This window comes from Corvus cornix, chromosome 1 (genome assembly GCF_000738735.6).
Source record: "Corvus cornix cornix isolate S_Up_H32 chromosome 1, ASM73873v5, whole genome shotgun sequence".
NCBI lineage: Eukaryota > Metazoa > Chordata > Aves > Passeriformes > Corvidae > Corvus > Corvus cornix.
In genome coordinates, this window is record NC_046332.1 from 1110740 (window position 1) to 1138546 (window position 27807).

A 27807-nucleotide genomic window follows, 5' to 3' on the forward strand; every position below is an offset into this window, starting at 1 on the left:
AGAATCTGCCCTTCCCTGCTGCTCACGCTGGGGGATCAGCCCAGCACATGGGGATTTTGGGATGCCAGCACACACGGCTGGGACGTGTCACAGGTTGGAAATGGGGACAGTGCCCCCCGTCACAGGAGTTGTTTCATTCCTGTGCCCACCCCTGCAGCAGGAATAGCCGTGGGTGCTGGATCAGCGGCCCAGGAGCGGCGGTGCCACGGGGAGGTGCCGGTGAGTGAGCGCTGCGGGGCCTGGCCGGGGTCATGGACAGGCACGAGGGATGAGGATGCAATGGGGTGTGTGGGGCTGGATCCGACACCTCTCCAGCCCTTGGGAGCTGGTGTTTGTGCTGGAATTAACAGAGGGATGGAGGGGCCTGAATCCCTGGCGTAGAAGTGGGAGCCAGGCGTGACTCCTGCTTTGCAAATTAAACAGAACCAGGGATTCTGTTCAGCCACCTCGAGGCCTAACCCGGGGCTGCGCGGGGCCTGTCCCAGGTGGAGACGCCTCATCCCATGAATCCGTGGTGCAAAAGAAGGAGCTGCTCTGCCAGCACACGACGGTGGTTCTCGTGCACAGGAAGAGGATTTTTGGGGCAGCTTTGTCCCTTCCGTATCTCTTCAGGGCCACTGTACCACGTTCAGAGGCTGAAGGTGGAACCCCCAGAGCTCCCAGTGGGAAAGGGAGGGAGGTAAAGGGGCACAGGAGGAGGCGGAGGAGCTGGGGACATCCCTGGGCAGCTCTCCAGGAGGACACAGTCCTTCCCATCCCTGGAGGTGGCCAAGGCTGAGTATTCCCTCCTCATCCTCACTCACCCGCAGGCCAGGGCTGGTTTTTTTGCTGCCTTTATTAGACTTCAAAGAGGTTGTTTGTTTGTTTGTTTGTTTGTTTGTTTTTTCTCTTTCTGGGAGCAGATGCACAGCAGGAGAGAGGCAGGGAATGCAGGAGAGGATGAGGATGGTGTGTTGGGATGTCCCAGTCCCCCGATGGGCACAGGGAGGAACTGACCCGGGGCTCTAAAGGCAAGAGCAGGTTGGGGTGCTGGTATCACTGGTGGTTTTCTATCCAGCTATGGGGTTTGTAATTCCTAAATCCAGTATCAGTCGTGGTTCCAGGATACAATCCTGGCTCTGGGGGTGATGCTCGGCAGCTGCTCCTCACCCCTTCCATCGCCATCTCCCTGGTGCTGCCCAACCAAAACCCTGAGCTGCTGCTTGTCCCCTGGCCTGACCGTGTGTCCCCCCTCAATCCCAAATCCCTGCTGTGAAGATCCTGGCTTGGCTGCCAGAAAGGATCCCTTGTCCCCATGGAGAGCTGCCCTTCTCGCCCTCCCAAAAATCAAGGTGAAACTGAGGATGCTGTGTGTCCCTCCCTTGGCTGGAAAGGTTGGGATATTCCCTGGGCTGTTCTCAGCCTGGTTCCCAAGGGTTTAACTCCAGTTCCTGAGGGTTTTGCACCATTTCGCCAACTTGGCCAGGCCCGGGAAACCGGTGAGAGTTGGAAAGGGGTGGAAATCCTGCAAAGGTTTTCATCCTCCTTAATCTTTCACCCACCTCTTGAGCATCCCTGTGGTTGCCCCCTGTGTCAGCTCCTGCTCCAGTGCTGGAGCCTCTCCCAAAAACAGCCCTTAAAAAGCCTCTGCATTGTGGGGTTCACCCAGCCAAAAAAGATCCAGCCACTTCCCCCCAGATTGACTCCCCCTCGCTCCCAAACACGGTATTTCTGCAGCCAGCTCCCTGTGGAGATTTGGGGTGGGGAAGCTCTGCCAACAGCCCCAGCAGCTCCCCGGGCCCTTTGCCGATGGGAATCGGATGCTGTGGGGTTCTGGAGTGGGTTTTGGGGGGGCTCCGAAGCACTTGGGGGTTATTTAATGCAGAAGCTGGGGCTGGGAGGAGGGCGTGTGGGGAGGTCTCTGTCCCCAGGGTGTTCTGGGGAGGCTGAGGTGGGCTCAGGGCAGGTTCGAAGCCAGGGGTAGGTTAGACCGGGCTGGGGAGCAAAGGGGGGGCCGAGGCCCGGCCTGGGGGCTGCTAAAACCAGCACGGCATCCACATGAAGGAGCCCAGGGCGGCGCCGGTGGCGGCCCCTGCCAGCAGCCCCAGGGCCATCTGGTCCCCAGAGACGCGGTAGGGATCCTCGCGCACGATGACGTGGGTCACCCCGGGAGCTGCAGGGGAAAGGGCCGTGAGCGGGGTGCGGAACGGCCTCGGGCACCCCCCGGGGCCACCGGGCCACCCACCTCCATACTGGTGGCCGTAGTGGCCGGAGCTGATGTAGGCGGCCTGGTGGGAGTCCAGGGGCACCGTCTGGTAGTAGTCGTCGTCGTAGGGGTCGTACACGTGCACCTGGAGCAGCGGGGGGTGGGGTGAATTTGTGGGGCTGGGCCGCAGCCCCCCCAGGGGTGACAGGGCCCTGGGTCCCTTGGGTGGGGAATCTGAACAGTCCCAAGGGCTGGGGGCAGCCTGTGCTCAGGTCACCCTGACTGCCCCTTCCCTGTCACCTTAACCGTGTCCCTGCCACCTTAACTCTGCTCCCATTCCCTTCACCTGTTCCTGTCACCTTAACTGTGTCGCTGTCCCTTTACTGTGTCCCTATAACCTTAGCATTGTCCCTGTCCCCTTAACAGTGTCTCTGTCATCTTAGCTGTGTTCCTGTCACCTCAGCTCTGCCCCCATTCCCCTTAACAGTGTCCCTGTCGCCTTAACTCTACTCCCATCGCCCCCCACCAGTGCACAGGGTTCCCGTGGCTCTGTCACCTGCCATCAGTGGTGACATCCAACCCTTCCCCACCTTCTTCCCTGTGGCTCCAGGGACTTTACTCCCTGGGCCCTGAGGCTGCACAGTGGGTGTTGGGGAGCCTCTCCAAGCTCAGTGTCAGCCCTGGGAAGGACCAGGGTTGGGGTAACCTCCCCCTGCCCGAATCCTGAATCCCAAATCCCATGCCAGGATGGTGTCCCTGCTCAGGGGGACGAAGCCTCACCGGGGTGGATTTAGCCTCCAGCACAGCCATCTTCCAAGCACTGCAAACAAAACAGAGGCACTCATTTTTGGCAGGTGCTGCAGGGGTGGGAACTGTCCCTTTTCCCCTCCACGGGGACCTGGATGTGGCCATGGGGCTGGCACTAATCTTTAATTCCCTATTAATGAGTGCTGGGCTAACAGCTGGGATTGGGAATGTGCTGGGAGGTGCCCAACACCACAGAGATGGGCACAGGGCAGTCCCTGGGAATGGCCCCGGCTAAAACAAGGGCAGGCAGGAAAATGACACCTAAGTTTGGAGGGAAAAGCGTGTAATGTATGAATTTCCACTCAGCTGAGGTCAAGCTCAGTTGAGGAAGTTCTGCTTGGCCACAGCTGAACGTTTCCCTCAATCCAGGTGCAGCTGAATGTTTGCCGCTTCTAATTTTTAAAAGTTTTATTTTAAAACAATCAATTTTCATAAAATAAAACTCTTTTTAAAGTTTAATTTCTAATTTCTTTTAGAAATAAATAGAAGGGGAACAGTGCTAAAAAGGGCAGTTTGCCTCAAGCCAGCGAGGGCTTCACATTCACAGTTTTTATTTACAAACACTGATGAAAACCCTTCTCCTCAGTCAGGCCAAGAGGGGATTTCTCATCCATGAGGAAACCTCCCTCCCTCAGGAGACTGCTTAAAAATAGCTGCTTTTGGCTCTGGATTATTCAGTGGGAACCCCAAATCTCCTCCTGCGCCTTTCGCCCTGCGAGTGTGTTTGAGAAAACAGGCTGGGGGCGGATTTAGCCAAGGGTGGGATGTGGTGGGAGCAGGACGGGGCTCTCGTGTGGCCCAGGCTCTTTCCAGGCTGGGATAATTGGGACGCAAAAGTCACTTACACAGCGTCGTCCTCGCTCTGGGCACACAGCGTGGTCTTGGAGCCGTCCCGCAGCACCACGGTCAGCAGGCAGTCCCGGCTCCTCCCCTCGGGCGGCTGCACGTCTGGGAAGGGAAGGAAAGGGATGGGGTGGGATCCAGCCTCAGCCAGGGAGATGCCCCAGAGACCCTCCCTGGCCCCAAATTCCCTCTGGCGTGAGAGCTGGTGGGTTTAGGTTCGGCTCCGTCTCCACGTGCAGTATGCGGTCAGGATCTCACAGGTTAAAAGCCAACCCAAGGAATGAGCTGATGGGCAGAAACCTCCACCCCCGTGGCAGAAGGAACACGGAAGGGCAGCGAACTGCCAAAAATCTGCTCGAGGCCACGAGGCCGAGCTGCCTTTGCTTTGAACTTGCCAGAGCACACCCAAATTTTGTAGCAACAGGAGATGCGCATTGCTGGAGTGGGATTGTGAGCTCAAGCAAGAGCAAAATCTTAAATCCATGAGGCTCATGTATCTTCCCCCGTTCTCCAGGCTTGGCAGGACCCTCCGGTGAGCACAAAGCTCCGGGATTGTGCTCCCACCGGCGCTCCCAGCCCAAGAAAGGAGCTTTGTGCGGCGGCCGTGGGCTGCGGGGCCCAGCCAAGCTGCTGCTTTGTTCCCCTTGTTTGTGCGAGACGTGAGCGATGAGTCAGGGCCGTGGGATCCTGTTTGCTACAAGCACAAACCAGGAGGAGAGTTCCTCCTTCCTTCCTTCCTTCCCCCAGGAAAAGCAATGGCAGAGACGATCCAGCGTCTCCTGGCTGCGAACGAGAAGCGGTGAATGAGACAGCCTGGATTACTTAGGGGGTATGCTGGATGTGCGTCGTTTAAGAGGGGCACAGCCACATGGAGAGCCCTGTGTGGGATGGGGTTGGGAATGCAGGGCTCGGCAACAGGGGCTCTGCTCACCCTTGCACTCGCGGCCGATCCGCACGTCCCGGCAGCTGTACTTGATGTGGATCCGGCCGTCCATGTCCCGCTGCGTCTCGTCGTGGTAATAAACCAAGCTGCCATCCAGGTAGAGCACGAACCAGTTCCTCTTCCAGCGGCGCAGGATGGAGCCTGGTGGGACAGGGAGCAGGTGAAGGACCCCAGCGAGCCCGGTGGGACACGGCCAGCGCGCTCACAAGAGCCAATGTCATCCTCCAAACATCCATCTCCAGCTCCTGTGAGCTGCTGCATCCCACAGGACACCCGTGCCTGGCATGAGCATCCGGGGCAGCGTGGCCAGGTGGCTTTAAGTGGAAAAAGGCTGCCAAAAAAGCCATCAGGGCATTGGGTGCCACCCTGCCGAGCGCACGGGAGCGGATCCAGCCCCGGACACGGAGCCGTGTGTCTGTTCTCATGGCAGGCAGCCCCTCTCTCCGCTTACGTAAATCCGCGAGCGGCTGAGCCACAATCTCCCTGCTGCTGTGGATTAACCGCCCAGGTTGGGGCTCCTTGTGTCCCCCACACCCCACCTCTTCCCAGCAAACCCCTCCGGGTTTTTCGAGGGGCTCCCAACCTGGAAAGCTCAAGGGTGGCACTTACTCTGCCGCCAAAGCCAACCGCTCTTCACCAGTGCCATGGCTGCCGCAGGCTTCGCCGGATCTGCTGGGATGGGAAGAATAATGGGGTTAAAATAGCAGCTCCTGCCTCGCCTCCGGCTCTGCCCATGGCTCTCACCTCCCCACAGCCTCTGGGGGCCAAGTGGGATGGGGATTCACCCTTGTTGCTCCTGGTATTTTTGGGGGATGAGCTCAGCGCCCGGGTTAATCGGGGTTAGACAGACGCGGGATTTCGTCATCTGGGAAACATCGCGAAGGAGGCACTCCGGCCACCTTTCTTTCTGCCTTTAATCTCATCGGGATTTAGGGATTATCGTCCCATGGAGGTAAATGGAGAAATCCGGGCCATGGATGAAAACAGGCAGTGCCTCCCCACAGCCCCAGTAACTTTCCATGGTAAACGACACCTACACTTGTTTATTTTCCCTGCCTGGATGGAAATTAGTCCTTAATAAGGCCATGAAGTCATCGCTCCCCAGGTCCCCGAGCACAGCCAACACCCCAGGGACAGGCAGGAGCAGTTCCCTGGCCACAGCCCCCATACCCACCATCAGCTGGGAATCCCAGCACCCAGTGATGGGAACTCGATACCCTGGGATGGCCTCCAGGATCTCCCACCAGCTCTGGGGGCACGGCAAGGCACAAACACCCCCCAGTACCTCTGTGCCTGCGTTACCGAGTGCCTGAATCCCTGAGTATCCAGGTCCCCATGGAGTTTGCAGCCCTGGCACCCTCACCCTGCGCTGCCCACATCCCCGGGAAATCACAGCCCGTGGACACCCCCATCCCCTGCCACCCTCACCCTGCCCTGCCCACATCCCCGCAAAATCACAGCCCATGGACACCCGCATCCCCTGGCACCCTCATCCTCCTGCCCTCGCACCCCTGGGTACCCCATCCCTCTCCGCTCCCGTCCCTGTGCCACCCTCATCCCACTCTAGTCACACTCCCTCGGCACCCACATCTGGTGCCCTCATCCCACATCCCCTGGCATCTTTTCCCCTCCGTACCCACATTTTGTGGCACCGTTTCTGCCCCCGTCAGGAACCCGCCCCCCTCAGTACCGGCCCCCTGGCACTCTCCCTGCCCCGGTCCCCCCTCCCCGGTCCCGCCGCGCCCCCAGCCCCCCGAAGCCGCCCCGCGCATCCCTCACCGGGCGGAGGCGGCGGTGCCCGCTGCGGGATGCGCTGCGCTCCGCTCCCGCCGCCCGGCTCTGCCCGCCCGCGCGGCTCGCCGGGAGCTGTAGTCCGGCACCAGCATCCCGAAGTGCCGGCCGCCGGGAGAATCCCGCTTTCCAGCGGTTTATCCCGAAAAAGCCGCCGCCCGGCGCCTGCGCGGCGGGGATGCTGCCGGGCTGGTGCCACCTGGGATGCCCGAGGCTGATCCAGCAGCTCCCATGCTCACTTTCTCCTCAAATCCACCCCCCCCCCCCTTTGCTCCTGACGAGGAGCGCATCCAGGAGTGTGGGTGCCCTTGGGAGGGGGCTCAGCCAGAACGGCACCCCCGAATTCGGGCGTCCGGGGGGGGGGCTGCTGCCCCGCACAGAGCTGGGCACAGGGAGGCGATGCTTGGGGGATGCAGGATTTTCCTCTGCTGCTGGGAATGGGTCTGGCGAGGTGTTTCATGCCAGAAGCATAAATCAGGAACAACCCAAGTTTTAAGCACCAAAGTGCTCGTCTGAAATAAATTTCCAAGTGGAGTGAACAGTCCTCTAGGTCAAAATCAAGGTCTGTCCTGGCTTCTGCCGGAATTAGAACTGTCCCGGGCTCTGGGACACGAGGTTGGATTATTTGGGAAAGTCAAGACACAGGTGATAGCTGAGGCTGGGCTGTTAATAAAAGATGCTTATTGAGTACACAGCAACCCTTAAGATACGAAAACAATTCTATTCCAGCAGAATTTTCAACGTAAAGCCCTTTCCCCTCCTCTCCTTCCAGCGCTGGCTTTACTGTGGTAAACAGCAGAAGGAATTAAATTAATCCAGCAGCCCACTGGATGATCGCGAAGGAGTTGAACTGGAATCACCCCCTCAGCCAGGCCACACTCACAGCCTTGTGCATCCCGCCGTGCTGGTTATGGGGCTGCAAAACATCCTGGTGGTGCTGAATATTCCCAAAATCAGGGACATTATTTGGAAATCTGGCTGGGCCAGAGACTTTGTCCTGCAATGAGTCCAGGAAAAAGTTCCCTTAGGAAGAGATATGGGCTGGAATTTGGATGTATTGGGCTGCCTCTCCATACAGACACATGTCAGTTTGGAATTAATTGTTCTCAAAACTTTTCCATTGTGGTTTTCCTCTTGGGAAGGAAATGGTGCCAGTGTGGGAATTGGGGGGCTTGGTCTATTAATTTTTTTGTAAACCAGGGTGGGGTTTTTTATGTTCAATAGGATAAATTTGGGACATGCTGGGTGGAAATAGTGATCCAAAGAGCCAGGACATTGTTTCCAGCCAGAGAAAGGAGAGATGCCATGTGGGAATACACTCTGTCCCTCGCTCAGGAGAGCCAAATCCTGAATTTCCCCCCATTTTCCATAGCAGTTGGGCACTGCTTAATAAAATCTATGAACTTTGATGTCTCTGGTTTGTTTTTCCTCCAGCTCTGTCTGCAGTGGCTCGTGCCTGGTGGGGATCTCCCCCACCCCAGCCACAGGCTTGGGTTTTGGGTAGGAAACCAAGGAATTTTTAAACTCTTCCCGCATCTCAGGAAATCCATGTCTTCCACAGGGGGTCTCCCCAGGTTTCCCGGTGCTGTGGATCTGTGGAGACAGAAGCTCTGGCGGTTCAGAGCTGAACCTGGGGACAGCTGCAGGTGACACCCCCAGCATTTGCTGTTTCTGTCATTCCCACACTCGGGACAGGTCGGCACCTGGTTAAACACCCTGCAAGTCCCTCTGGAGGCATTTTCCTTTTCTTGCACTGAGCATGTCCCAGTGCTGCCGCTGGAATCCTGCAGGAGAAATGCACAAGGAGAAATGTTTCCTTTGACATGTTTTTCACCTCCTCCACACCCATCCTTGCGTGTCCCAGGGGTGGGAAGCAGACCCTTGTTACCCCTGTCCCAGTTCCCTGATTCCCAAGGGAGGCATTCCACATCCATGGCTCAGGAAGCACAATTTACAGCGTGAATCCCCACCAAAAAAAAGCGCAGCAAAATACTTCGAACAGCAACGAGTGTTGTGAGGGAGTGAAGGGGGGGCGGGGGGCATGGGTGCCCTGCTCGTCCCAGTCCCTGCGTGAAGATCCACAGGAATTCTCCATCTCTTTCCAAAATACTCCTTTCCTGCCCTAAGCAGGGTGAGGGGCTGGTTTCGGTGCGAGGAGAAGGACGGGGCAGGGCCCCATGGAGACGGCGGGCGGAGGGCTGTGCAGGCAAGGCCGGGCCCCGCGGCTCCCCGCTCCCCTCCCGCTACCGGCCCGCGACCCTGCGCTCGCCAGGCGACCCGGGAAGGGTCTCCCGGAGCCGGGTTCAGATCCCGAATCGCCGTGAAGCCCCACCTGGCATATCCCAGCGGGATTCCCGTAGCGGCCTTCTCCCTCCCTCAGCCTTCGCGGACTACAGCTCCCGTCATGCCTCGCTGAACCACAACTCCCACCATGCCCGGCGGCTCTACCCCTGCTGTACTACACCTCCCAGCACGCCCCGCGCCTGTCCGGGCCCTGTCGCCTTATGTCCTTCCCTCGCCAGCCGCGCGGACTACAACACCCATGACCCCTCGCGCGGGGCAGCCAGCGGCGGGCCGCGGCGGCGGCGCGCGGGCCTTGCCGGGAGCTGTAGTCCCCGCAGCGGCGGCGGCTGTAACGGTCCCCGCTGGTGGTACTGCCCCCCTACCCCCCCCATTCCCGGCTGGCGGCTGTGGGAGCAGCGGGAAGAGGAGGAGGAGGAGGAGAAGAGGGAGAGCTGCTGTACCGGCACAGGGGCCGCCGCCGCCCGAGCAGCCGCAGGTAAGGGGAGGGGAAGCGAAGGGGGGACACCCCCGGGTGACAGCGGCGGGAAAGGGGTGGCGGCGTGGGGGCTCCGCGGTGATGCAGGGGGGTGGCTGGGGGCTCCCTCAGAGCGCCCAGGGAGGGGGCGGCGGGGGGCGCATCCCTCAGCCCCGCGGCGGGAGCGGCGTGAGGGGCGGGAGCGCCGGGCCGGGGGCAGCGGAGAGCGGAGCCCTGGGGCGGGGGGACCGGCCCCGGGCTTGTCGCTGCCCGGCAGAGCCCGTGTCCCCCCGGGCTCCTGCTGCCCCCGGGGGCTCTTGTCCCCGTGTCCCCTCGCAGCCCGTTCCCCCGGGGGCTCTGTTCCCCCCGTCCCCCCGCGCCTGTCGTGTGTCCCCCCTTCTCACAGCTCCTGTTCCCCGCCCGGGCCGTGTCCCCCGGGGCTGCTGTCCCCGAGAGCCTGTGTGTGTCCCCCCCAGTGGAGCCTGTTGCCCCCGCACCGGGCTATTCCCCCCCCCCAGCCTGTTGCCCCCCAAATTTGCTGTCCCGCCTTCCCAGGGGCTGTTTTCCCCCAGAGCCTGTTGCCCCTCCAGGGGCTGTTCCCCCATCCCAGGCTCACCGCCATCCATGGAAAGAGGGAACGGGATGCGCGGGCTGGGGGTGCCCCCCGGGAATGGGCGAACCCCCCCAAAATATCCCGAGGGGCACGTGGGGCCGGCAGGAGAGATGCCGGGAATATTGACGAGCCCGCCGGCAACTCCGTGCGATGGGAAGGGCCGAGCTGTGGCCGGCAGCCCCGTCCCGCAGCCCTGCTGGGGGGTTAAAATGCTTTTTAAATGGTTATAAAATGGTTAGAGGGTTTGGTGAGCGGGGGGATGTCGGCGCGCAGCATCCACAGGAATGAAAGCAGGGACATCCAGGTTGGGAAATGCAAGGCGGTGTTAAGATTTTTCTGCCTGTATAAAATGCGTATTCCGTTCGTTTTTATGAAAATGTGGATTATTTCCTTCTTTTTTTTTTTTTAAATTTCTTTTTAATAATGATTGCTTGCATGCTCTGTTGTTGGCATTGTGGTGTTCAGGGCAGTGAAGTCCATCGCTACATTGTGGGTGAATAATGCCAAAAAGGAGCTTGGTTTCCGTCCTTTATAGAAAGCAGAGGAGCCTGGAAGTATGGAAATGAAATAAATACTCATTAGCAGAAAGAGCTTTTGTACCGGGTTGGGTTTGGGGGGCATTTTCTCCCCTCACTGCACATCGTGATGAGCTTTTGGGTTATGGTTTGTATTTCCATAGGCTGAATTTTATTTATTTGGTGCTCATTATTGTCAAGTGTAGAAAAATGACCAGGTTGAGGGTATTTTTTTCCCCCCTCTCCTGGACAAAGACATGTTGTACTAAGCAGAAAGAAACCCCAGAAAGATTCTATTTTTGTTTTAATGAAAATATGATTTAAGATGCTGTGGTGTGTTTATTTTTGCTGTTAACTAGTGATGGAGGAAGTCAGAGCCTTTTTTTGTGTGCATGTGTGTGTTTTTTTAAAGGCATGTGAATGATGGAAACATCTTTAGGGAAACATTTTGCTGGACTTGATTGCATCAACTGCATTATTTCATAAAATGTGAGCTGTGAAGTGGTTGTTGATTAGAACTCAAATTGAGGAGCGATGTTGAGCAATGTAAAGAAAAAGGAAATTAGTATGAAGAGGCCAAATGCTTATTTTCTTTTTTTTTCAGTTCTTTCTGATTCTGAATTTTAACTGTTTCGTGGCTTCTCTTGACCTTTATGGTTGAGTCTATTAAAAAAAACCCCAACAGCCACTATGATCTGTATCTGTATTCTTGTTATACATATATAGGTAATAAAAGGACTGATATCAGCCAGCATTGTGTATTTTGCATTAAATCTGATTAACTTTTTGTTCTGGGAGTTGCAAATACCAACTTACCCAGTTATGCATCCCAACTTTTTATTTACCAAGGCAAATGTGGATGTTTTTTAGAAGGAATCTTTCTCTCCCAAATCACGTGCTTTATTTTAGGGAGCGTGGGGTAAGTGTTACAGATATTATTGTCCAGATCTGGGGGGTTTGGGGTGTATTCTTCAGCTGATTAAAATTCCTGGCTGTCAGCAAAGACACACTTTTTCGGACAGATAGATATATATCCTCTGGAACAAAGGGACTGGAAGCAAAATGTGTGCCGTGGAGGTGTTTGGAATTTGTTCAGAAAATATTCCTTGGAGTGAGAAATCTAGATTGCAAAAAAATGTATGTGGGATAACTGGGATACAATCACTGAGGGAGGATGTTTGGGGAGATGCTTTCTGATCCTGGTTGATACTCATCTGTCAAACCCCATGGTAAGCCTGCATTGCAGCAGGTGAACTATCCAGGGACTTTTAAACCCTGCAGTTAAGTTTTCCTGGTCCCCGTGATCCGTAACCCACCACGGGGATACCGGGATAGAACAGGGAAGAGAGGCGATGCTGCTCCTGCCAACATTTCTTAGGAGAGTGAGAATGCTTTGGAGCAGCAGTTCTGTGAAAGGCCTTCGGTACCTGCACTGAAAGCGTAATTAAAATGGTAATTGAATGGGGGCTAAATTGAATTATGCGATCTGCCTGGGAGAGCTCAGCTTGGACACGGAGGTGCGAACGCAGCCACCTCAGGCAGGGGAGGTGTCTGTGGAATCCAGGGTAGTGCCTGCTTTTGGGAAGTTCTCCAAGGCGTGGGATTGGCACCGATCTCCCTTTCAGGGAAGTGGGACATTCACCGCTGGGATGTCGCTGCTGGGTCACCTGCTGTGAAAGCTGTGGCATGAACAGAATTCCATCTGGCTCTAAATCCAGGGGTTTTGCTGCTCTTGCTGGGGCAGAGGTGCTTCAGAGCCTTCTCCTCAGGTAGTCAGAACCCCCCCGTGTTTCCAGCCGGGAACTCGGAGCAGCCTCCCAGCTCTCTGGAAAGCAGTTGTCGAGGCTGTCAAAAGGGAAACACAACTTTTATATCTTCCTTTGTGAGCTCGCTCTTCCCTTCAGTGCGGATTATGATCTTCATTTGTCTTCCAGCCCTGCCTTTGGGGCCTGATGGTATCTGCAGAGGCCCCCGGTTTCCCTTTCCGCAGCACAAGTGCTCAGTGTACTTTCTGTTTCCTCTGCAATTCCTGAAGTCTCTCCGTGTGCCGGGGCATTCCTCTCCCTGTTTCTGTCCCGAATTAGCTCCCTCATGCTCTCTGACGTGCCTGTGCTGTGATCCTCCTCATCAGCTGGGCTCTGGTTTGCTGCTTAAAATCCATAGGTTCTCATGTCCAGTCCATAGGAATATTCGATCTGAAATGACCGAGTGAGGAAAGGGCTCCTGTCATACTCTGTGGTATTTTCTTTTTGCCAGTTTCAAATGCCAGTCCCTTTGGATGCTACTGGATGCTCATGCCATGCATCCCTTCAGTGAAGAGATGAAGATTTTTGTTTCACTGACGAGAAATAAAACCCACCAGTCTGGTTTTTTACCTGTTGATGGTCTCTTCAGTCTCTGAATTAAAAAATACTGAATCTTTATCTGTCACTGTTTAAAACTGGGAATATATTTTCAGGAATTATTTCCGTGTGACTCAAATACCAGTTGGACAGACACAGTTCTGCAGAGCTGTTAAATTGTGTCACCTTCTAGTTCCTTCCACTCAACTGAATCACTTTGTTCCTATTTTTGTGTCAAAAACATTGATATCCCTAAATATGAGGGAAGAATGTCATGGCAGGGCTGTGTTTATTTATGCAAATTCATAATTCCAGAATGGCTGGGGTTGGAAGGGACCTTAAATCCCATCCAGTGCCACCCCCTGCCACGGCAGGGACACCTTTCACTAGCCCAGGCTGCTCCAAGCCCCATCCAGCCTGGCCTTGGGCACTGCCAGGGATCCAGGGGCAGCCACAGCTGCTCTGGGCACCCTGTGCCAGGGCCTCCCCACCCTCACAGGGGGGGGAATTTTTTCCCAGTAAAATTTGTGTAAACCTGATTTTTGGAGAAAGGCAGGATGATGTGACTGCACTTCCCACCTGGGCAGAGAGAGAATGAAATCAATATGAAAACATGTCTACGATACACATTTTGTGTTGTGCTCTGATTTTTCAGTGCTTTGTTAGGTGGATAACCTTGAGGTGGGATTTTATGTTTATTTGTTAGCTTGAATGGGAAGCAACAGTTGGGAATTTCCAGGATTTTCTTCTGCTGAGGCGCAGGTGTGCCATGAGCATCTGAAGCAGGAATCCCAGACCTGTAATTAAGATCCCAGGCAGCAAAGATCCAACTTTTAAGGCATATCCAGCACTTGCAGATCTGAAATTTGTGGAAGCTGTTTATTTTTAAGAACCATGTAGGGAATGATCTTCTGTTGAGGATGACGGGGATGCACGGATTTTTAGAGTGTGAGTGGGACTTGGATAATTTTTCCAAAGCTCCTCTGGGTTTTGTTTACTATGGATGTGCTGAAAACCCTGAGCACTGCACAGGAATTTGAAGTGACTGTGCTTTCTGGGAGGAAAAAATGTGGGCCTGCTGACGCTCCCCAGCAAACCATTTAGGAGATTATCGTCATAGGACTTATAAAAGCTGAAAAAAACCCACATTCCCCTCCTCTGGTTTGTATTTGTTTGTGCTTTACCCTGTCTCTCCTTCCTCTGCTTGGCTGAAACAGTCACGTGGAGAACTGGAGAGTGGAAAAATGAGAAGTCAGAGCAGAAAACTGGAGTTTATCGTGGCCTTGGTACAATAACTTTCTCAATAGGAAGATTAAAGCTGAAGTGTATTTGTAGGCTGATCGTTTTTGCCTTCCTTGTCTCAGCAAGGGTTAGAGATTTGGGAGGATTATTGGAGACAAGCTTAGAGTATTTTATGAGAGGAAAAGTACTAAACTGGCAAAAAAAAAAAAATAGAATAGATGCCATCATGCCTGCTAGGCATGTCTAATTCTTTGATAAAATGGATAAAGATTGCCGACTGCAGCAAAAGTTAAAATAGACCATAACATCTTGGGGTCCGCAGGGTTTTTCCTCCTAATTTGCTGTAGAACTTAATAAAAAAGATCTGCCTCTTTTATGGCATCAGGCTCTTTATCTGCCACAAATTAAAGCCCAGTGCTTGGCCTTCTGCTTTCTCTGCTGTTAGATACCAGCTCCCTAAATTTGATAATGAGTTGGTTTTGTCATTCTGAGATTAGAAATACATCCTGAAGACTGGTGAGAAGTTTTGTGCATGGTCTTCTTCTTCCCCATTTTCCATTCAGCTCTTTATGCTTGGATTTATAGGCAATAACAACTCGCTTTTTGATGGACAAGGGGATTTGTGTGGTTATTTTAAACAAGGTCCTAAGAGTCTGCACAGTCCCGTGGGCTGCCCAGGGTGGGGGCAGAGTCCCCATCCTGGGACAGATTGAAAAGCCATGTGGATGTGGCACCTGGGGACATGGGTTAGTGGTGGCCTTGGTGGTGCTGGGGGGCTCCATGATCCTTGAGGTCTTTTCCACTGTTAACAATTCCATGATTCTACCTTCTCCTGCCAATTTGCTGGGCAAAGTAAGATCGTTCATTCCAGTTCCTGATGACATTTTACCCAGGATAATTGTCATGTCTGTATGGACAGACAGGTGCTAAGGGCTTTTCCCTGCTGAAGAGTATTTTGTATGAAGCTTGTGAACATTTGAAATGCAATTACTCTGGAATAGGTCCCTGTATAAACATTTGATTCTGTAGTAGTTTATTCTACAAATAATTTTCTTCGGTTTTCTGTGTATGGTGTCACTTAATGAGACTTTTAATGGCTTTTACAAAATGATGGCATTCCACATATTTTCCAGTTTGCTCTTGACTTGACTTACATTCACAACAGAAGTTTTCAGGCCTTAAAATGCAGTGCCATAAATGGAGAACTGGGTTCTTTTTCTTCACTGTAGCGTCCAAATCCCAGCTGTTGAACTTTCTTGGATAGCTGAGTCTTCTAATATGGATTTAGGAGCTCAAGAAAATGTTTCTTTGTATAAGAATTTTTTGACTGCCTTTCTGTTTGAGCCCTTGGAAAAGCAAACACGGCAGAACAGCTCAGGAGCATCTCGCCCACGTGGTTTTGCTTTCCAGGGAAGCCGTGCTGCTGCTGGAGCAGATGCCAGGGACAGGGTGGGTTCCTGGGTGATTCCAGGAAGTGTGGGACATCTCCACCGAGCGTGGCAGATCCGTGCATGGAAAGAAGGAACAGGTTTTTACAGTATGGGTGGTAAAACACTGGCACAGCTGATTGCCCAGGGAGGTGGTAGCTGCCTCATCCCTGGAAGTGTCCAAGGTGTAATTTCAATTGGTTTCTAACTACTACTTCCAAAAGCCAATTCTTGTCTAAATGCAGAGGTCCTTTGGTACCCAGTAACTTTTCCCTTTGGAGGGAACTCTTAATTCCACAACCAAGTGGCCTTTGATTGTGGTCCAGTTAAACTCACAGCATCGCCTGGAAAGTGTTGGGCAGGTTCCATTTGTGGGGCTCTGGCTTTCCAGTTTTGTTCCTTAGATTCCAGGTCTACAGTGGACCTCTGGAATGGTTCTGGGCTCTGGATGAAGCCCAGCAGAACCCCACTGCAGCTCACTTTGCTGGTGATTTTCCATGCGTGGCTGCTTTTAGTCATCTGTCCGTCGGCCAACTCTGAATCTGCTCAGCTGCTTTGTTGACACATACAGTGGTAATTTTTTAATTGGGACGTCATCCTCAAAAGGTTGCCTGTCACGTTGCAGCATTTGCCTTTATTACCTTGGATCTCCTCGGAGGATGAAGTCAGCTTTGCTTGACAAGGCCTATTTTCCATAATGTTGACTTGACTGTCATTAATTTCACTCCTGTTCTTTTTAAGTCCAGATCGAGTCTGATTCAGATTTCCCTTATTTTGTCCAGAGCCTATGTCTGGCAGACTGATTGGTGTTTACTTGGTGTTTGGCCCTCCCATGATGTAGCCATGTTGGAGATGTTTGTCTTCCAAATTTTCTCCTGCATTCTGAAAAATATTGCAAATGAGCCCTTGGGGTCTCTGAAATATTGGAGGACTCTTGGAGGACTCCCAGGATGATTTTCAAACATCCTGGGCTTCTGGGGCATCATTCCATACTGGAATGCAGAGCTGGTAGAGACCTTGGGGGGCTTCCCAGTTCATTCACCTTCTCAAGGCAAGCTAAAGTGTCCCTAGAGCAGCCTTAATGAATGTATTTCTAATTTTTCCTTAAAATCTTCAGTCTTGGAGGTGCAAGCCTCCTCAGGAAGCTGGCAGTGAGTGCTTAACCAATTTGGCTAAAAGCTTTTCCAATATCTTAGATCTATTAGGAAGCAATTCTTGGCTGTGAGAGTGGTGAGGCCCTGGCACAGGGTGCCCAGAGCAGCTGTGGCTGCCCTTGGATCCCTGGAATTGTTCCAGGCCAGGCTGGATGGGGCTTGGAGCAGCCTGGGGTAGTGAAAGGTGTCCCTGCCCATGGCAGGGGGTGGAATTGGATGATCTTTAAGGCCCCATACAGTCTAAGCCATCCTGGGATTTTGTGATCTCTGAGAAATGAAGATACTTTGCTTTGAATAACACATCCCCTTGTTTCTGCTGTCATTGATGGGAGCATGTTACATCCTCCTCCAGTTTGTTTTCCTCCAGGCTGGCAAGGTCCTTTAATGTGTTCCTATGGATCATTTTGTATCCAAATCTCTTTATTATTTCCTCAGCTTTCCTCTGTGCTCTGGTGTGTTTACTTCTCTCCCTCCTCAGACTTGGCACTGCGAGGCCTTGTCAGCATTGTATAAAACGAAATAATGCTGGTTTCCACATGGCACTCTTAAAACAATCTGAAGTGCCTTTTTTTCCCTTCTTTCTTTTTTTTTTTTTTTTGGTAATTCCATTGTATTGTTGACATTTTACTTGTGATCTGATATCCCCTCGGGGTTGTTTTCTCCTGTCCATCAGTCCAGCTGGGAATTCTCCACCTGCACAATGTACACTGCTCTTGCACTCGTCTTTATTGGGTTTCACCAGGCTGTTTTGGTCTTGACTCATCCCTGTTGTTTCATTTTTGCTGTATCCTGTAATTGCTTTCATATAAATTGTTAAACAATCTTTCTGGTGTCTTCCCATTGATTGTGAGGGGAGTGCAAGCTCTGATTTGCCTCAGAAGCTTTTTCAAACTTCACTCTGGAGCTGTTTCCTTTTTGATCCCACAAGCACTTTGAAACTTGGTGAGTGGATCATCTATATGCAAATTCCTTAATTTTTCCTGTGCTACGTTGTATTTGTGCCAAATCAAGTGATGCCAATTTTCATTACAGTCGGACTCGGTATCTTAGAGGTCTTTTCCAACCCAAATGGTTTTATGAGCCTGTGATTATGTTGATATTTTGTTAAGATGCTAACTAAAAAGTACAAACATCGTACAGGTTAAAATCAATTATTGAACTCAAGACATTTTGCAATCTTGATTGAAGTACGAGACTTAGATATAGTTAAATATGAGCCTGTTCTTTTTCTGCACTGTCAAGGCTTCCAGTCCAGTGATTTCTGCAGCTTTATTGCTTGTAACGAGGCCCAAATCAGTTACTTGGTGTTACAATTTGTCACCTGTGATTTTGGGAAACTAATCTCTTGTAATTACTTGCTGCATGAGAGTTTCTGCATCCCTCCTGTCTCCTCCATAACCCCCAAAGGGTTTTTTCCCTGTATGGACTCACCTCTTTTGGTGCTTCCCAGAACCTCCTCCTGGCTTCACCCATTAAAACACACCAAGTTTCTGCCCTGGAAATTCAGTTTTCCCGCAGTGTTGATAACTGTCAGAGAGGTGAGCCTTCCCACCTTTTTTTTCAGGATACATTGCAGCCATCTCTTCCTTTCGTATCTGAACACCATGGGATTAATGATTTTCAAGTCCAGTCACGTGCTCATTTTTTTCTTACTGCTGGCCAGGATTTCATTTGTTCCTGCTTGTTATCCAGACTCCCTGCATCCATATATAGCAACAGAAAATTCATTTTTTTAATGAAAGCTCTTGTCTGACTTTGTGCCTCATTTCCCCTTCTAAGTGTCCTTCTCCTGTGTTCAGCTTGTGCCTTTCCTGGATGCATCAGCAGTTTCATCTGGGAAGGTGTCTTATTAGTGGGAAAGATGCTGGCTCTGCAATTCATGGTCTCTCCCTTCCCTCCAGTATTGCTCCATCACTCAGATCCAAATATTTTCTCATCAGTCACGCAGCCTTGTTCAGTTCCATGATTCTTTTGGGGCCTTCTCTTGTATCTGGTACCGGATGCATCTTTTAGCTCAGGGATTGACAGCCTGTGGATGCAGTGTGGAGCAAACAGCATTGGCATTTTGAGACACTGGTTTGCAAGAGGAATTTGCAGCTTGCAGTTCCTGCCTCTCCCTGAGCTCCAGGCTCGGCAAAAGCCGCTGTCCTGCTTGGAAGCAGATTCCTGCTGGTTTGAGAGGCAGCTCCTACCAGCTCCTCCTCAGCTTCTCTTGGCACCCTCAAGCCAGTGGGAAGGAAAAGCCTGGCATGGCACCGTGTGAAGATTGCCAGACCTTGACTTAGACTTTCCCTTGGAGTTCTTTTCCCGGATCCCTGAAATCTTTTCTCACCTGCTTGGTTCCAGCTGATGCCGTCGCTGCTCCCAGCAGGCGCAGTTACTGCTTGTGACCGGAGCAACCAGCCAATATTGGTGCTCATCTGTGGGAAGAGGAAATCCATGGCAGCCAGGTATTTCTTGGAGGCCATGGTGCTGATCCACAAAGCGTGTTTGCAGAGGCCGGTGTTTCTGAACACAGGCTGGAGAAAACAGCAGGAAACCATTTTTCTCCATAATCCAAGGTCGTTTTTTCCCGCCAGCACTAAGCACACGCGCAGAGTTTAGTGTGACTTTCACCACGGGTGTTTCCCTGGATGTCCTTGACTTTCTCCTCCTGCTTTCCTGGTGCTCTTCACTGACGCTCCTGGCACTTGACTGTGCATATTCCCTCCTGTTCCCTGCAGTTTGTGTTTTTTCCCCTTCTCCTGACACAAAGCCTGACGTTCCGTGTTTGTGTTCAGCCCTTGGGAAGCTTTCTTTCCTCTGTTTGTGGCCAGTGTTGCTGGCTTTAACCAAATTCCACGTAGCAGAATTGTCCTCAGTGGAGATTTCTTTGGGATGAATTTTCAGCCTCATGCTGAACTTTTCATTCAGGAGAGAGCTCTCTGCCAGAGAACCCAAATCTCCAACCTCTTACGTTGTGGCTCGTAGTTTGCTAGGGATGAACAATGGCCTCATGATCCAACGGTGGAAGACTGGCATCTGCTCCTTTCCATGCCCCAAATTTCTCTCTAGTTCCCAAACTGCATGAGCAGTGCCTCAGTTTCCCATTTGGAACAGGGCAAAAAGGGTTGGTAATGTCTGTACTTGCTGAGATAGATAAATGAAACTTTGGAAGATGCTATGGTGACAACTTCCCCCCTTCTCTGCCACAGGAGGGAATGGGAAGGTTTGGACTCTTTGTGGCTGGGCTCCTTTATTGTGCCCTTTAACTTTAAATATAGTTTTATACAGGTTTCAGAGCCAATTGATTCCTGCCACATGGAAATGTCTCTCATGTGCCATCAGGGCTGTGGGGACTGTTCTGGTGTCACCCTTGCTCAGGCTTGCAGTTCAGGCTGCTGCCTTTGATCTGTGAAAACCTTGGTTTGAATCTTCTCTCTGTGTGAGACCTCTCTTCCCAGGACTGTGCTGGCAGTCAGGATTAGCTGGGCTTTACTTCGTTGATGATCTTGTTTTTAAATCTGAAAGGACCTCAGCAGAGTTTCCTCCTGGGGCAGGGAGGGCATTGATTCTGGAATATGTTTTTCTTGGTGTTATCAGGATTTTCTGGCTATCAGGATAAGCCATGGGGCTTATGGATCATGGAGTTTTCTTCCTGGAGGAAGTTGTGTCTTCAGTTTAGGTTAGGTTTTACCTGACTTTCCTATGATTTTTACATTTTAATGATTTTTTCCACATTTTTTCATATTCCTTGCTTTCTGTGGGTGTTTCTATTGACCCAAATATAGTGGGAAGAACGCTGGGGAAAACAATCCCTTATTTTTTGGCTTTTGGTTTCCGCCTGCCCTCTGGAGATACCGGCAGGGTTCCAGGAACACAGGCTGGCCTGAGGGAGGAGAAAACAGGGCAGTGTTTCTTTTCCTGCCTCAAGGTAGACACCAGGAGCTGTCGTACTTTTAGGGATGTTGCCATTAAGTAAAGAGGGAGTGGAAAAAACCCCAGATATTAAATTTGCTTAAGATGTGTTCTCATGAAGATGCTTAGTTGGATATCAGTCCTGTCTGCAAATCTTTTTATATCGAAATAATTTAATGGGAGTATCCATTTTAAAGTTACTGGGGAGTATCCAGAGTCTATTCCTGGTACGGAGAGCGGAAATCTGTTTTAATTGGAGCAGTTTTCTGGGAGTCGTGTTTCCTGCCAGAGTGGTAACAGTAGGAAGGATCAGCAGCATGAGAGGTTATAAAACCCCCAGGCATTTTACATTCGTTTCAAGTAGGTGGATACAGTAAGAAGCCACAAAAATTGGGCAAACAGAGACTCTGCTCAGAGGATTCAGAGAGCGTGTTTTAAACCTTCCCAAAAAGCACCTGAATCCATGGGGACACAGTTCCTGAGTTCCCTTCTGTGTTTGTTTTACTGAGTGGCTCATACTCTGAGAGCGAATAAAAATCCACTGCTGCCACAAATAGCACTCGAGATGCTGGTACTGATTATAATTAACCCTGATGGTTTCTGCCTGATTTGGTTCATTTTTGTATTTGTAGGCAGCACACAGGAGCGCAGGAACAAACCCAATTAACACTGGGAAGTGAAGCCAGAGTGTTATCAGATAACCCAGGGAAGTTAGAGAGCTGGAAGCCTTTAAAAATAGTTTTCTCAAGATAACTGTGTCACTCTAATTTCAGAAGAAAAAAGTGTGTAGATACCTTATTTTTAAAGCCGCTTTTGTTTCCCAAAATGCCCGGAAAATCGAGCTGATCCATTAAAATTGCTGTTCCTTCAGTGTTTCATCTTAGAGGGATTCTTCTACACAGGGATAATTTATTCCTCCTTGGCAGCGTGTCCGTAATACACATTATTAGCAAACCCTCAGAATTTTGTTCTCACATGCTAAAATAAAGTGGAAAATGAAAAGATTTTGTTTCATGTCCATCATCCCAGATTATCTGAGATTTATTTCTGAATACAGTCTTTACAGAATGGGTGAGAAGCCATCATTAGAGGTTAAAGACATGGTTGTTTTTCTTATGTGGATTTTCACTTTGGGTTATTTAGTTTCTCAAAACTTGTGTCTCTTTAAATCCATAGATCAGGAAAGTTGTGAAAATCCATTTTTCAAAGGTTATTGATTTCAATTTACCATTCAGGATTCTGCCCTGTCTACAATAAACATCTCTTAAAAATGGTTTTATATAAGAGCACCCAGAGACAGCCAAACCCCAATGAATAAAGGGGAGCTTAAAGGCTTGAACTCAGTCCTGCTAGAGCAGATCTGATTTCTACTTAAAGTCAAGTTAATACCGATTTTAAGTTAATGATGCCTAAATCGGTTGCCAGTTTTTGTCATCACTAGGAAATTAAATCGAGTTGACTGTGCTTAAATTACTGTTTTCAATTAAGTAGCTCAAAGCAGAGCAGCAGAACTGAGAACTAACCCTGGTCCTGCCTTCCTGCAGACCTGGTGCCCTGCTGGAACCTCTGGGATGGATCCAGGGAAGCATTTAAGTACCAAGTGATATTCTGATGGAGAAAATTGGCAGGATGTTAGCAAATAAATATTATATTAATCATATTAAAAAGGGGTTATTGTGGTCAGATAGATGGGTTTTAGAAAGGTTTCAAGGAACTAACAGTGGATGCAACAGGATTTTGGGAGCCTGGAGAGGAGAAGGTTCCAGGGAGATCTTAGGGCACCTTCCAGTGCCTGAAGGGGCTCTGAGAGAGCTGGAGGGAGTTGCTTTATGAGCAGTGGTGCTCAAAGGGATTTCAGAGCAGGTGGATGTAAACACCAGCAGCGATGCTGTAGCAAAAAAAAGGGAAATTAAAATTTTTAAAAAAAAATTTTTAGGTGTATGAGCAAGAAAATATTTAGAAGAGAACAGATTTCATTTCTGTATTTGGTGCTTGTGACTTTCCTGTGTGTGATTTCCATTTCAACATCCTGAAATAGCTCCTGGTTAAGTTGTAGGGGAACGGAAGAAACGCAAAAATAGTCTGAGAACTAGAAAAAACACACAGAGAGAAACACAGAGCTAAGTCTGCTTGGCTTATCAGAGGGAGAGTCTGACTGCAGGAGCATCCCAGAGAAAATTCCAGGCACCGAGTGCCCTCCCATACATCCAAGGAAGTTGGAGTTTTAAAAGGGGAACCCTTTAAAGGTGAACTGCCTTTTGGGAGGGATGATCCAAGGAAAAGAGCACTTATATCTAAAATTGATCACTTTTCCTTTAAAACTACAGAGACCAGGGCAGGGTATGTTCTTGTCAAGGATTAGGTTGGTTGTGGGTGACGTTTAAATGGCTGAAAATACGAACAGTATTTTCTTCCCGGGCAGAAAGAGCTGCAGGAAGGCACCAGGCACCGTTCACCCCTGGCCGTGGCACAGGGGTTGTGTGAGGGGGTGATGGAGTTTGCTGATTGAAGCATTTGATTTTATTTATTGGGCCAACCCTCACGGTAAAATTACCGCCTCGTTCTGGTTGAAAATTCCTGTGGAGGATGGCACTGTGGGAAGGGTGGGTTTGGGATACGGCTCAAATTAACTGGAGCTGGAGACAAGCCCGAAAATGTTGTGGAGCACATGGTGAATATGGGAATAGAACTGGATTGCTGAGAGTGAAGGTTAAAAAGATTTATATTTATATGATAGATGTATCCCCCTATATAGAATCATGGAATTGTTCAGGTTGGAAAAGCCCTCCAAGACCATGGAGTCCAACCGTTCCCCAGCCCTGCCAAGGCCACCATTGGCCCACGTCCCCAAGTGCCGCATCCACACGGCTTTGAAATCCCTCTGGGGATGGGGACTCCAACACTGCCCTGGGCAGCTGTACCAGGGCTGAACAGCCCTTTCTGGAAGGAATTTTCCCAATATCCAATCTAAACCTCCCCTGGCACAATTTGGGGCTGTTTCATCTTGTCCTGTCCCTGTTCCCTGGGAGCAGAGCCCGACCCCACCTGGCTCTGCTCTCCTGTCAGGGAGTTGTGCAGAGCCAGAAGGTCCCCCCTGAGCCTCCTTTTCTCCCCAGCTCCCTCATTATATGAGAGAATCTCTCAGAGCTGTGAAATACCTGTGGAAACCTGGGCTGGTTGGGAATGTGATGATGAGGTGGGTGGTGTCTGGTGGGTCTCCACTCAGGACCAGTTGAGGGAGGGACTCATGTGGTGCAACCACCGCAATAATTGCTGTTGTATGCAAACCATGTGTAGACTTCCTTTCTCCCCAAATCGATCTCATCCCGAGTGTTCACCTCTGGCTGCTGTGTCCTAGGAAAATAACTAAGGGAACTGTATAAAATGGAGTTTCAAGTGTGTGTCAGCACCAGGTAAAACGACGCAGCAAGAATCCTGTGAGCAGCAAGACAAAGCTTCTATTGAAATCCTCTGGCTCCAGGTGATGTATTGTAGTACCTGGCTGTCTCCAGGTGATCCCTTGTGCTCCTTGAAGCCAGACTTCACCGAGGGACAGCTGGACACTATTCATGGCATTCCCAGAAAAAGTGCCATGTGCATTGATCAGTCTTTGTCTGCATCTAAAACTCATCCCTGCCAGTTCTGCCTCGCCATCAGAACTCCTGGCCTGACTGATGTTTGAAGTGATCTAAGAATACCTCAGATGTATTGTCAAGGGACTCAGTGCTAAATAAATTATAGGAAAGATGAGATCCTAGCAAGCATTTGGATAACATAAGCAAGATTAATGGTTTGGAGCCTGTTTTCTGAACAGTGGGATGTGATTGATCAAAGAGAAAAAATTGTCTCCGTGGCTCCTTTGTACCGAAACTTTCAAGAGCTGAAAATGAGCAGCTGAAGTAAGAAATGCAGAGCTTAGGGAAGAACCTTGTGATGAAAAACTAGGGTGGGAGGTTATGAAAGTACAGGTTGACAGCTCTGTCCTCTTTACCAACCTTTCCCCATAGGGATCTGCTGTAGAAGATTTTGGACAGGCTGCTGTAGCCTGGATAGGTACTTTGAAATTTTTTTACAGTATTTTTTAAAAATCAAAGACTTTTCTTGTGCTGTGAGTAAGATCTGAGTTTCTAGAAAGCTGGTTTCTTCTGCTCTCTGGGGAAAAAAGAGCTGAACAGGTGGAAGGCTGATCTCCTAGGGAAAGGTGACTGTGCCTGAGGATCTGGGAAGAAAGGCAAGGGCAGATTTTTATGTGCCTCACTCCCTGCAAATAATGCTCCTTGCAATTCCTGCTCCTAAAATCAGAATTTAGGACTTTGTTTCCATGCTTGATTCTCAGTTGGGGGAAGAAATTTAGAATTTTGCCAATGTTTGAGTGTTGCACCCAGATGTGGTGGTCTGGTAGGGAGGGGAAAGACGAGGCTGGAAATGAGCAGGGGAGCTTATGGACACAGGAGTGCTCAGAGTTCATGGAATATCTTGGATTGGAACCCAGGGTAATCACATTTTAGGATAAAAAAAATACTCAGATAAGGCCTTGTGACTTTCCTGTGTGTGATTTCCATTCCAACATCCTGAAATAGCTCCTGGTTAAGTTGTAGGGGAATGGAAGAGTCCTTTGTCTCAGAAGAGTCAGACCTGTTCCAGGGCTGAAATCTGTGACATTCAGAACAAGTGAGACACAAAGGTAGAAAACTGTGGCTCGAATAATTCCGACTGATTCGGGTTGGAATGTCACTGAAACCAAGCAATGGGAAATGGGAGATAAAGGTTATCCAAGTTATCCATACCAGCTCCAGTGGCTACACAGCTTTCCCTACAGTTCTGTAGAATGGCCCTGTGTGTTTAATGCATTGAAGGACACACGTCCACTTCACTTAGCTGAAGAAATTGGGGTACAAAACTGCTGCACTTGATGGAAATGTCATTTCTTGCAGTTAAATTTTGCTGTTCCGTTCACTGAAGCGTGTAAGGACGAGACTTAGGATGATATTCTGCCCTTTTCGGTATCTTTCTTTAAAAGATGTTGCCTTGACTAATCTAACAGTGGGGATAGGCTTTCATTTAGCTCAACCCAAATAGCAGAGCTGGTATAAGAATAAACACGAATGTGCTCCTTCAATATCAATAGAGGAGACTGATTTTGTAAAAACACTGCAAGGAGAAAGATGGTTTAAACCATCCCCAGAATAACGATGTGTAAATTGTGATCGCTCTTGCACTCCAAGTGTCAGTTTTAATTTGAGTCTTTTGTAAACCACTTGATTGTTGAATATTGCAAAGAAATTTAACCCCCTTGGAAGAAATCAGAAAGAATCCTGCTATTGAGGTAATTAGATACAAATTTGAGTGGGGATTTTTTTAATAAAGATTAAATGATCTGTTCAACTGTTTCAGGCCATACTTCAGATACACACACCTGTGTCTAGCTTGTAGAGCATTTCCCTCATTAATTAAGAGCACTTTCCTTGTGTTATTACTTAATTGGGTATCGCAGGGAACCTGATGAGACAATGAAATGGTCTTAATTGCATACAAACTAAATGCGTGATACTCCACATGCTGGAGTGTTCCACAGCGTGACCCCAGCTTGTCATCGTGTGCTAATGGCCACGGCGCTTGCTCGGGGGAGAGGGAGCCCTCCTGGAGTTAACACAGCATGAAGCACAACCACAGGCTGGGCAGGGAACGGCTGGAGAGCAGCCTTGGGGACAAGGATTTGGGGGTGCTGGGGGATCAAAAGCTGGCCCTGCTCTGGCCACATGCACTGGCACCCAGAAACCCCCATGCCCTGGCCTGAGGGGGGATTCTGCCCCTCTGCCCCGCTCAGGTGAGACCCCACCTGGAGAGCTGCTCCAGCCCTGGGGCCAGCAGCACATCCAAGGATGTGGAGCTGCTGGAGAGAGCCCAGAGGAGGCCCCGCAGCTGCTCCAGGGCTGGAGCCTCTCTGCTCTGGAGCCAGGCTGGGAGAGCTGGGGGTGCTCACCTGGAGAGGAGAAGGCTCCAGGGAGAGCTCAGAGCCCCTTGCAGGGCCTAAAGGGGCTCCAGGAGAGCTGGAGAGAGACTGGGGACAAGGGCTGGAGGGACAGGACACAGGGAATGGCTTCCCACTGCCAGAGGGCAGGATTAGATGGGATATTGGGAAGAAATTGCTCCCTATGAGGTGGGGAGGCCCTGGCACAGGGTGCCCAGAGCAGCTGGGGCTGCCCCTGGATCTCTGGCAGTGTCCAAAGCCAGGCTGGAGGGGGCTTGGGACAACCTGACCTGGTGGAAGGTGTCCCTGTCCATGGCAGGAGTTGGAACTGGGTGATCTTTAAGGTCCGTTCCCACCCAAACCATTCTGGGATTGTATAAATTAAACACTTTCCTATAGTCAATTTTCCCCACTTACCAGACTTCAGAAGTTTTCCATGTTTGACAACATTCAGTTTTGAACCATCTAAACACTCTTGGCTGTTGACGTTTCCCAGGGATGTATCCCATTTCACAGGGATGCCTGTTTCCCTGAAGTTTCAAACCGATCATTACAAAGGTAAATGGCCATGTTTAACTCTTAAATATAATATGTAAGGCTTGCTTTCTCTGAGTGTACATGTGCTCCTGGACAGCCAGGGGCTTGCGTGGAAGCAATAAATTTATTCTTCTGGGATTAATCCCTACTCTGCTTCTTCAGCTTCTTCATTTTTTTTTTATTTTCTGTTGGGAGAGTGGAAATGAGAGTGTAAGAAGAAAAAAACTCTTCCCCATGTCATGTGTGCCTGTGCTCATCTTCCCCAAGCAGCAGGTAGATGTGTCAACATCATGAATTATGGATGGAGCTGCTGGAGCCCACAGAGTGCAGCAAGAGTTGACCTGTTTTATTCATCCCTCAGCAGAACTCCCTGTGGGACTGGGAAAACCCAAAACCTCCCCATTGTCTATGCTTGGGAAGTTAGTCCTGGATTATACTGATTAAAACTTGGCAAGGAGAAGCTGGAGAGCTTTTCACACCTTTCCAGTATGGAAAATTCTCTTGTTCAAGAGGATATTTCAATCTAAAAAACAGTTGTCAGAGGCAAACTTATGTTTTTCTCTCTTGGAAATGAACTCTTTTGCAGTGTGCCAAGGTATTTTTTTAGTTTTAAGGGGAAGAGATGGCAAGAGATTTCCCATCAAGGCAAGGGAAAGACAAAAGCAGGGACTCAGCATGGACTGTGCATGACACAGGAGCTGAGTTCTTGTGTGACTTGGGGCAAGATCTGTAGTTTGTCTGGATTTTTGTTTTCCATGTCCCTGGAAAGGAATGATTGATAT

The 27807-nt window shown here is 50.4% G+C and overlaps 2 protein-coding genes across 4 annotated transcripts in view; one reads left to right on the forward strand and one right to left on the reverse strand.

The window, feature by feature from the left end:
• Window positions 1-1044: 1044 nt before the first annotated feature.
• Window positions 1045-6774, reverse strand: PLEKHB1 (pleckstrin homology domain containing B1). 2 transcript variants are annotated; one of them, XM_039554895.1, is made up of 7 exons: window positions 6558-6774; window positions 5388-5447; window positions 4767-4919; window positions 3838-3940; window positions 2966-3005; window positions 2225-2330; window positions 1045-2152 (listed from the first exon to the last, which is right to left on the reverse strand). In XM_039554895.1, the coding sequence occupies exons 2-7, from the start codon at window positions 5422-5424 to the stop codon at window positions 2016-2018; spliced, it is 576 nt and encodes a 191-aa protein (XP_039410829.1). In that variant the 5' UTR covers window positions 5425-5447; window positions 6558-6774; the 3' UTR covers window positions 1045-2015. The 2 variants fall into 2 exon arrangements, with proteins under 2 accessions (XP_039410829.1, XP_039410826.1); XM_039554892.1 differs by having other exon boundaries at window positions 5388-5450.
• A 2440-nt stretch (window positions 6775-9214) lies between these two features.
• The window catches only part of FAM168A (family with sequence similarity 168 member A), a 132502-nt gene continuing 113909 nt past the window's right edge, over window positions 9215-27807 (forward strand). Inside the window, exon 1 of one of the 2 annotated variants that reach the window (XM_039554932.1) lies at window positions 9215-9348. The gene's annotated coding sequence lies outside the window, so the exon portion shown is untranslated. Of the gene's footprint in view, window positions 9349-10175; window positions 10245-27807 lie in introns of those variants that run through there. The other variant, XM_010413308.4, reaches the window with a different exon arrangement.